Here is a 10,575-nt window from a genome sequence, read left to right on the forward strand (position 1 = left end):
TAATAACAAATGTTGCATATTGAAAAGTTCAATAAAAAACAGACAGTGCTTTTTGTTATCTGTTTTAATCTAAGGTCATTTTTAATCTATGCTCATAATATTGTGTGTTCTATGTCATGACGTCGGGTACGTCTAATGAATAGTTACGTTTAGTTAACTAGAGTTTATTCGATGTTTCCACGGTACGGAGCGTGGCGGTGGTAGTTATGGTGTTACCACGATACGGAACGCGCGCTAACATTGTCATTATCAAAGGATGACTGAACCGTGCGTCTAATTAATGGTCAGTGCTTTACATTTTACTAATAATATAAAAAAGTTTTTATGTATTTTTGTTCCGGGATTTAATAATGGTAATATTTGTTATATTGTTTTGTAAATGTATTTATTTGTTAACAGTAATTAATGACTTTTATAATTTTAATATTTATTAATTTCAATTAAAAATAAATATAAACTACGAATGATTTATATGAGAATGATTATCAATAGTGATCTGTTTGAAAATTAATATTACATTGAATTTTGTTTATAGTTAATTAATTTGATATTAAACATTGTATTTAATTATATTAAGCTTATTTGGCTTCCATAATATGTATATTACTTAATTTTTTAACTGATTGTCACTAAAATTAAAATCCACTAAAATTTTCATAGAATTTTGCTGTCAGCCAAGTTAGAAACTACAAATCTTACTACATGATGGCTAGGTAGAGCTAGGAACATTTTTATATCCGTGATTCTATTCTGTGATTAAATAAAACGCGCATGTATAATTAACCCAGGGAAAAAAACTTGGATATTTCTTATATTTGAATCAGATTTTGGTATATAATAAAAAGCATCGTTATTATAAATAACATAACATTATGTTAGAAAATGTACCTTTTAGAAAGTTTAAAGGATAAGGGGCCCGAGCTGAGCCTTGCCTGGAGGCCCGACTTAGTTAATCCGGACTTGTGTCCAACTGTGAGGTTTAATACACAGAAAGCTGTAAGCTTATGGTAAATGTTTAATACGGGAAAAAGCTGATAGGCTGCTTACATTAAATGATGATTATAATTCTTTAAATCTCTTAAAATATATCACATTCTGCCCATAAGATTAATATATGCAGTTCTCTTTCACATATACAGTGAATAAAAGAGATAGCTATATTTATTTCTGATAAATCGGTTTACAGATATATAAGATTAATAAAGTAAAAGAAACCAATAAACTGTAATTAAATATTCTAAGAATAACGAAGAATTTTGTTATTGAAATCTGTATGGGTCAAAATTGTTTTGTAAAATATAAATGTATACTAATATTATAATTGCGAAAGTATCTCTGTCTTTACATTTTAACCGCTGAATCGATTTTGATGAAATTTTATATGGAAATAGTTTCATTTCCAAGGAAGGACAAAAGGTACTTCTTACAATGAACCCCTGACGGTTAAAAATATGTAGTATATGTAGAGTTCTGTATAAGAGCCGCATGTTCAAACAAATGTTAATACTGTTCAAATACTTATACAAAATTCTGGACAGTGTCATTATTAGACACATTTTGCTTGGATGAGTAAGGATTATATTCGTTTTTTGAGGTATAATTATTTTGTAATCGAAATATATCGAATTGTGTTCGATAACTTTTTAAGTGCGTTTCGTGTGTATTTTTGGGTGTATCTATAAAACAGTTTATATTTTTGCTTAAGATATATTGCTTAGAACAAGAGAAGTAGTACGTTTATTAATAATTTGTTAATACGTTCATTAATAGTTGACGTTATAGAACTTTTGACATATTAATAAAAGGACGCGACCTCTCGGGATTTTTCATATGCTTTTGTTGTGTTAGGTGATACGCCAGCGGAACTGCGTATTAGTATTATCGAAACGTATGACAGATTTTGTTTTGATTTAATTTCATTGTAAGCTGCAAGACACTCATCTACATTTGCCTGTTACTCTGAGTTCATTATAGTTTGCAGGTTATCTTAAATCAATTTCATTAGAAATTATTGGGTTTCATTGGAAAGGCATACGTGTTTTTAAGACAGTTTTTTTAAAAACACCTCCCTGATCAAGTAGTGTATACACCGGTTGTCATGGGTACCCCACTCCGAGGTCCTGGGTTCGATTCCCGGTCTAGTCAATTTAGAAAAAGTTGGGCCTGGGTGACCCAAGACAACATAGAAAACTTGTGAACTTTGTTTGTGGTACCGTCGTTACTTCTGATTTTCCATAACACAAATGCTTTGGCTTCTTACATTGGGATCAGAGTAATGTATCTGATGTTATCCAATATTTATTTATTAATTTATTTAATCTGCAAAGTAAAGCCATGACGAATAATGCTAGACATATTTATAAATGAGTTTTTATTTGACCCTCAGATCATACGATCGTTAATAATTATTATTACATAATGTTTCTTAACGATCTATGAATAATAGCACGTTACGGTATTCCCTTTGACAATTTAGATACTAGCTGATAGACTGTTACGAATATATTAATTAAGCCCATCCGTTACAATTCCCTCAAGTATCAAGCGTAGCGCGTAACAAGTGCAGCAGTGTAATTATAAATACAGAAAGTTTAAGTTACAGTTTTTGAAATGACTTTTATTTATAGCAAATGCATGTACAGTAAGTGGTGTTAATTACCCTCCTTTTAATCAAGTACGGCTGAACAGAATTGGCGAGGTACCTAAGAACCTCTCCGCCAATTTACTTTTTATTGACATGATGACCAGGAATTAGACTTATTGCTTCTAAGGCAGAGCAGAGTTCGCCGGGTCAGCTAGTATAATATAATGTATGGGTTCAAAAAATCCGAGACGGCACAATGGTTATAACGCGTGCATCTTAAACGATGCTTACAGGTTCAAACCCAGGCAGGCACTGCAGTACTTTTACGTGATTTGTTTGTGTTTATAATTCATCTTGTGCTCGGCAGTGAATGTGTCCTAAACCTAAAACATACATGTGTCTTATTTCAAAGAAATTCTGTGTTTTGAACTTTTGGTTTTGAGTATATTCTACCAAATGCTCAAAACCTTCTCCTCAAAGGGAAAAGAGGCTTTAGACCAGCAGTGTGAATCTTAAAGGTAATTAATTTTGTTAAGATTAACAAAAACATATGAAGTGATCAATAATATTCATAAAACTAGGGTTTCAATATTTGAAACAGCCATTTGCCCCAAATGTATCGGAGCACGAACGTCACCAAATATTTCATTCACGTCATTAAAATGGTAACAAGCAAAGCGCCAGTGGCTTCTACGCATCCAAAGTATCCCAAAAATTTGGAACACGACACGAAAACAAACCTTATAATAATACATTTAAAGTACATTTCACATACTTAGATATTTGTGACGTATTGTAATATTTTTGATAGCGGATATATATGATAAAACGAAGATACGAGTCTAAGGAAAAGATATTAAAATCTTTTTCGTTTCTAGCAGGACATCATTGGTGTGACTTTTTCATGATCACGTTTGCTATCAAAAACAGCTGTTGACGAGTTACCTACTATCTTATGTTTGGCATTAGATATATATTTGTTTTATTTATGCGCGTTTGAATTTAATTAAAGTAGCCTAAGTTACTGCTTATTACGTTATTTGTCTGTGAATTAAAGTCCCGTAAAATCAATCTAGCCGTTCGATAAGTCGGAACAAACAGACGGATAGACAGACTCACAAAAATTGAAAATAAATATATTTTTGTATATGTTCCGTGTATACATACATAATATGAGTTTAGTTAAAAGCTGTTACTTAAATATTACAAACAGACAATTCAATTTTATTATATGTATAAATATTTAAAAAATAGTGTAAGTTTTCTTACTCCTGTTTTTTTAAGTGTAGTCAGACAGGTAAATGGGTACTACCATAGCTAGGCAATGTAAGAAATATTAATTAATCCTTAGTAAGGATTCCTAACAACACCAATGCATCACTTAGAAAGTAAGATTTTCTTACCGACGCAGATATTTTTACTTATACCTATATTATATTTCAGGTTTTCAAATACCTCCACTATTAAGTAAATTTTTAGTTCAATACCGCGTACGCAAAGGGCCTCCAATCTGCTAAGAAGATCAGAACTAAAGCGTTTGTTCAACAATAGAGCATTCACATGTTTTAATTACTTTTATATTTTCATAGCAGCCTATCACGTACGGACACGGCTTTGTTAGTTTTCTATGTATGGATTAAATATGGTTCGTGTGTATTGATCTAGGCTATATTTAAACAAAGCTCGGAAAAAATTGTGACCTGCTATCGTGTTAGGATTTGACATAATATAATACACTCTTAGTATAAAGAATATTTATCTGTACTAAAATATTCTAAATTTTATTTCTGAGTATTAAATTGTATTAACAACAACAGCCTGCAAATTTCCCACTGTTGGTCTAAGACCTCCTCTCCCTTTGAGGACAATGTTTTTTAACATATGTATTTCACCACGCTGTTCCAATGCAGGTTGGTGGAATTCACATGTGGCAGATTTTCTATGAAATTAGACACATTTAGGTTTCCTCGCGATGTTTTCCGTCACAGCCGAGCACGATGAATTATAAATACAAATTAAGCCCATGAATATTGCTATGCTGACACTAATATACTACGGAATGTCTTACAACGTTCATAACTTTTTTAGTCAGTAGACAATTGAAACCGCTACGTCCGTAATATAAATTCGTAATATCTTCGAAAATACTCATTCTAATTTCATGCTGTAAAAGGCCATTATGATCTATATTAAATGCATTTTATGCATTTGATTAATGCTGTTTTGTTTGAAATCGTTTCGAATATAATATTTCTCATGAAAAGTAAAAGACAAAAAAGTGGTTATCAAAAGTTATCCTGAAGAGATAGATATAAACTATTTCGAACTTTTTTGAGGACCTTTTTAAGGTGTACAATACTGTAGTATTATTTTGATCTATCTCGTAGGGTCCAGACAGCGTTCGTAATTTAAACGCAAAAATATATTTATTTATGACTTATAAACTTCTAAAATTGTCACTGTTTTTCTGCTATATCGTGTATATGCTATACATATAAAGCTTTCTCTTAAATAACTGTATCAAAAAAAACCGCATCTAAATCCGTTGTGTAATTTTAAAAATCAAAGCATACACAGGGACAGTGAGCGGTAGGTGACTCTGACGATTAATACATTTTAATCCTTGGCTGGTCGGTAGTCATTGCTACAAGGGTGTGATGAATGATTTATATGACTATGTAATACCTACTATATTAGTTTAAAAATCGATTGATGAAATATGCATATTCGCAGTTGAATATACATCATGTGATTTTTCGTTTCTACGTAACTGTATTTTGTGCGTGTATTTTTTGTATTACTACTATATTATTATTGTAGTATGTTATTGTTATTGAATGAATTATGAAGTTTAGTTACAAAAAACATGTATTGTCTATATTTAGCTCCAATATTTTTTTTGCTATGTGATTACTAATGATGTAATACTGAAGAGTGTTTGTTTGATCCTATTAACCTCAAGATCTAGTAGCTCTATTTGAATGATTTTTGCGTTAGAAAGCTATTTTAATCGCTCAAGGATACTTATTATATAACTCCATACTACGACCGAATTAGGTATAGGGTGGAGTCTTAACGTTTAACAAAGGAGAAGCCATGCGTATCACAATGTATGAGATGTATAGAGTCTATAATTAAGTCAAAATATTATTCCGTTTTCGCTGAATCAGATTTATAAACAACAATAGCGAACAATCTTAACGATCCAAGTGTTTCTAACAATGGCGAAGGGTCTTTACGAGGAGGAAATCGATGATAAGCCGCAAAGCATGTGATTTTCTAATAAACGCCAAAATTCACTACGAAATTTAGTCGAAGTATCATTATCTTATCTTGATACTTTCGGTTATTGGAAATTAGATTACGAAAGTTTTCATATTCAGTGTTAAGTGTATCAAGATGCTAGTATGTAGTTACAGCCTCCTAATGCCTTTAAGTAGTAATATTCGGTATAGGTCTCACTCGAAAGGCGAAAGTCTCTTCTCTTCTTAGAGGATTTGAGGTTTACGTAAGTTTCATGCACATAGCTGTTTCTTTTTCTATCTATAAATGCACGAATGCACACACAAATTAAACATCTGAAAAATGAGGCGCACTAAAACAAATGATAATGATTCTTACAAGTAAAACAGCTTGTAAATGGCCCAAAACTGCGTTTCCTATTTTAGAAGAACTTTTGGAACTTATCACGCCACTAATTCCCGAAAGCCTATTGGGAATCTAAACATTTAGAAAGTAATCCTAGAAATTGTAAATAGATAGACATTTATAATTTACATTTTAATTTAAAATATGAATATTGAATAACAGATCAATGTAGGAGGGTAAACGATTAAATTCCAAAAACCCTTTATTTGTCATAACATGGCACATTTGCAAATCGTACTTTCGATACAAGTGTGACATTACTAAATAATGCGTTGCGAACGCATAAATACGAAATTTTACGATTATTTTTACGCAGCGCAGATGTCCGAAATAATAATTTACAAATATGAGCGATCCTGGGCGCATTTATATAAATCTGACGTCAAACCTGCTCAGCTATATTATTCACTAATTATTGCATACTTATCGTTATAATGGACAGCTATTTGACATAAGACTGCTGACCTTGGCAACACTGAAATAAAAATGTCAGAAGAACTCTACCTTTCCATGTTGAGAATGTTTTGAGCCGTCACTAATAAACAAAATGTTGAATCATATTTATTTATAAAATAATTCAGAATATTACATTACCTTATTGGTTGATTTTAGCTAAGGTTTATTGCGTATATATTTATATCTCCTTAGTGGGAGAGGAGACCTTAGCCCAGCAGTGGGAAATTCACAGGCTGTTACTATTACTATTATTGCGAATAAATAATTAGGAGAATTTTATTAAACGTACTTATACACTTTTTCATTTTTCAATAACATGAAGTATTAAAAATAAATTTAAAAATTACATAAACTCCGACCCGAGTAACGGTTTCGATTAAAAATATTATAAAAGTTGGCAATGCATAGCTGAAGAATCATTAAAATTTATTATATTTATCGCTTTAAGTAGTCCGACATTACAAGCGCTCTACAGCGGTCGTTGGCTCAACTTTTCACTTGCATTTTTTTAAATCAACAAAATTTTTAAAAAAGTCCGATTTCAATTGCCTTTGGTAATAATATTTAAAATTTTATTTTACAGATTCAAGCATGATCGTCGTACTACTGCTCTTCTTCATCTCGATCGCCAGCGCTGAAGAAAATGGCACCGTTTGCAATTCCTGCATCAAAGTCAATACAACTTGCTACAATGTCTCCTATCTCTTCGACATCGAAGCTCCCTTCAGAAACCGAATCGTCATCAGCAAACTTGGCATCCTCAGATCGACGAACACCCTTTTCTTCAGCTTTGAACCAAATATTGATGATAAAGAGTATTACAAAGTAGGATTTGTTAATTTAGATAACCCTGTTAATATAAGTGTCATATCAGGCGAAAAGCAAATAATGAACTTTGGTACGTTTGATTTAGATCAGGATAATGAATTGGTGTATTTAGGAGGAAGTGACGGTATCTACGTCTTAGATACGAAAGTGAACAGAGTAGCGCCATATAGTTCCAGAGGTGATATAATTATAAGTTTGTTTTACAAAGGTAACGTTTATTTTATAAGGTATGGAGAATTTAAGATTATTAGGAAGAAAGGTGATAATTTTGTCGTTCTATTCGAAATGATGCAAGTTAAGAATTTCGTTTCCAATAAATATGATGTATCGGTGTTGCTGTGTGGATACGGTCTGTTTGCGAGCAAGAAAGATGAAATGGTATGGCTATCAAAGAACTCATATTTTAGAGGATTAACAATTGATTTAGATAATAATATCTACGCTTGGTGGATAGATGGTATATATAAAGTGATAATAGAACCAAAATTAGCTGATTCTAGGATTGTAAGAATAGCACACATTCCCTCTATAGGCGCACTGACGTTTGACAATGATAATAACTTCCTTTTCACAGTTGGAAAAAGTTTATTTAGATTGATTGAATTAAGCAACACAACTATTTGTTGATTTATACTTAATTACTAATAATACTAGAAATTAATTTTCTCTTAGTTAAAAAAATGCAGCTTTCGCGTATATATTGTGTGCGCAGAATTAAAGAAATATATATAAGCAATGACATATCGTATTAATTTATATTTTTATTCTTTGACGTAATTGTTATGATATAGCATGCTAATAGCAAGTTGACATGACAAACATACATATATTATAAACAATTTATGAATAATAAACGAATGTTTTTTATTATAATTATAGCTAATGGAACTAATACCAATGATTACATAAAGTTTTATTTGATCAACGACGGAATGTCGAGTTTGAAAATGGTCTTTGAGTTAATGAATTTTTCGATAAGTGCTTAGATTTGATTATATCACGTTTGATTAAACTTAATAATATTAACCGTAATGTATACATGCATTGGTTATTAACAGAAAACAGTAACATGCTGTCAATTTCTCACTCCTTTGCTAAGGATCGTATTCCCGTCCGATGCGGGTTGGTGGATTCTCATGTCGTTGAAATTAGACACATGCAGGTTTTCTCATGAGGTTTTCCCTCACCGCTGACACGAAATTAATTATAAACAAGCACATGAAAATTTAGTGGTGCTTGTCTAGGTTTGAACCCGTAATCATTGGTTAAGATGTACGCGTTAACCACCGGACAAGCTCGGCTCTTTTTTATTGTTTAATGTTAAATTATTTAATTAATTATTTAAATACAACTTATGTAATATTGAAAGAAATTAAAAGTGAATTGTAAATTATAGCAAACTATGAAAGATATCAGTGAAAATAATCTACAGTAATATTAAGGTCTTAAGTCAGAAGCTGAGATCTTTAATATGCGGTGTTCATAACATGACATGAAGATGACAACTAGTATACAATAACAATATGAGTTAAGAGACATTTATTTTAAATTTGACTTTCCCTTTATAAATGATGATAATTAAATAAGACGATAATTGTATTGATTACTTCGTAAATTTGTTTTTAATGCTTTAATAAGCATGTTTGTGGTTGTTTTTTATTATTGAATGTTATTTTATGTGTTATAATGTTAACGCGAATTTATATTTTAATTGAATAAAGTTATGTTGTGTGAATGTTATTTTGTATTTTATAAAATCATACCTCAATATGAATCCATGATGAGATGTTTTTTGTATTGCCTTGCACAAAAAAAAATTAAACCAAAATAATGACATATAATTTATTTCAGATATTGTAACGCGTTTCGAAGAAGGTTTTAATATATTATACATGATAAACAATGTGTTTCGAAAGTTTTGTTTTGTATGATATATGCAGTTTAGTATTTAAATGATATAGTATTGTAATGTTATTTATATTCTATAACACAGATCTACAATTCTACAAAACATATTGATTAAATAACTGTATTCTGCAACCGAAATGTTTTTATAATGTTTTATTTTTATAGCAGCAATTCCAAACAATTACGATTTTTCTATTTTAACCCTTCAAATAAGCTTAAGGCTTGCGTTAAGAGTGGATATGACAATAACCCAAGGGGTCAGGTTCGATGTGGCGACTTTTTACATCTCTAGGAAGCCCGTTACACAATTCACGCTACGCTATTAACACTTAAATATTTACTTAAAGATAAATATATTTTTAAGTTTGTGAATATTAATCTTCTTCAATTGATTTGCAATTACTTTCAGAGGTACAACAGATTACAAATAGGGCAGTATCAAGAGTGGCTTTAATTTTCATAAAAATAAATTTCATGTTATATGTTTCGGAGTATTAAATACACACTTGTATGTTGTCTTTAAGGTTTAAAATTTTTAAAAATAGGTCTATATTTTTAAATTCCATGTTATCTTAACTATTCTCTATGCGCAAGCTGTTGTATTACGTTAATAAGGAATACAGACATTATTTACTGGAAGTAGGTCACGGTAATCGTTTGTTCGCGTCCTTGCCCTTCCCTGCTAATATGTTAATTGTTGTCAGACGACATGAATTGTGTTAGCCGACTAAAGTGACAAAATACACTTGTTAAAATAGCTTAGACTATATCGTTATGATTCTTTTATAAAGTAAAGTAACAGCCTGTAAATTTCCCACTGCTGGGATAAGACCTCCTCTTCCATTAAGGAGAGAGTTTGGAACATGTTCCACCACGTTGTACCAAAGGCGGTTTGGTATAATTTACTTGGTCTAGTAGTGTATACCGGTTTTAATGGGCACGGGACCGATTTCGAGGGCCCGGGTACGATTCCCGGCCGAGTCAATTAGAAAAGTTAATTTATTTTCTCTGCTGTCTTGGGTCTGGGTGTTTGTGGTACCTTCGATACTTCTGATTTTCCATAACACAAGTGCTTTAGCTGCTTTCATTGGGATCCGAGTAATGTATGTGATGTTGTCCAATATTTATTTATTTATTTTAATAAAATTAGG

General features: G+C 31.3%; 1 protein-coding gene across 1 annotated transcript; it reads left to right on the top strand.

The window, feature by feature from the left end:
- The first annotated feature begins 214 nt into the window (after window positions 1-214).
- On the top strand, window positions 215-9,281 carry LOC124538078 (ommochrome-binding protein-like). The gene is made up of 2 exons (XM_047115082.1): window positions 215-283; window positions 7,272-9,281. Exon 2 carries the CDS (start codon window positions 7,280-7,282, stop codon window positions 8,141-8,143), a length of 864 nt encoding a protein of 287 aa, XP_046971038.1. The 5' UTR covers window positions 215-283; window positions 7,272-7,279; the 3' UTR covers window positions 8,144-9,281.
- Window positions 9,282-10,575: the final 1,294 nt, after the last annotated feature.

The sequence above is a fragment of the Vanessa cardui genome, chromosome 19, assembly GCF_905220365.1.
Source record: "Vanessa cardui chromosome 19, ilVanCard2.1, whole genome shotgun sequence".
NCBI classification, from domain to species: Eukaryota; Metazoa; Arthropoda; class Insecta; order Lepidoptera; family Nymphalidae; genus Vanessa; species Vanessa cardui.

Bases quoted from the DNA above. Each gene is read 5' to 3' on its own strand.
- LOC124538078 (XM_047115082.1), top strand. From the start codon at position 7,280: ATGATCGTCGTACTACTGCTCTTCTTCATCTCGATCGCCAGCGCTGAA.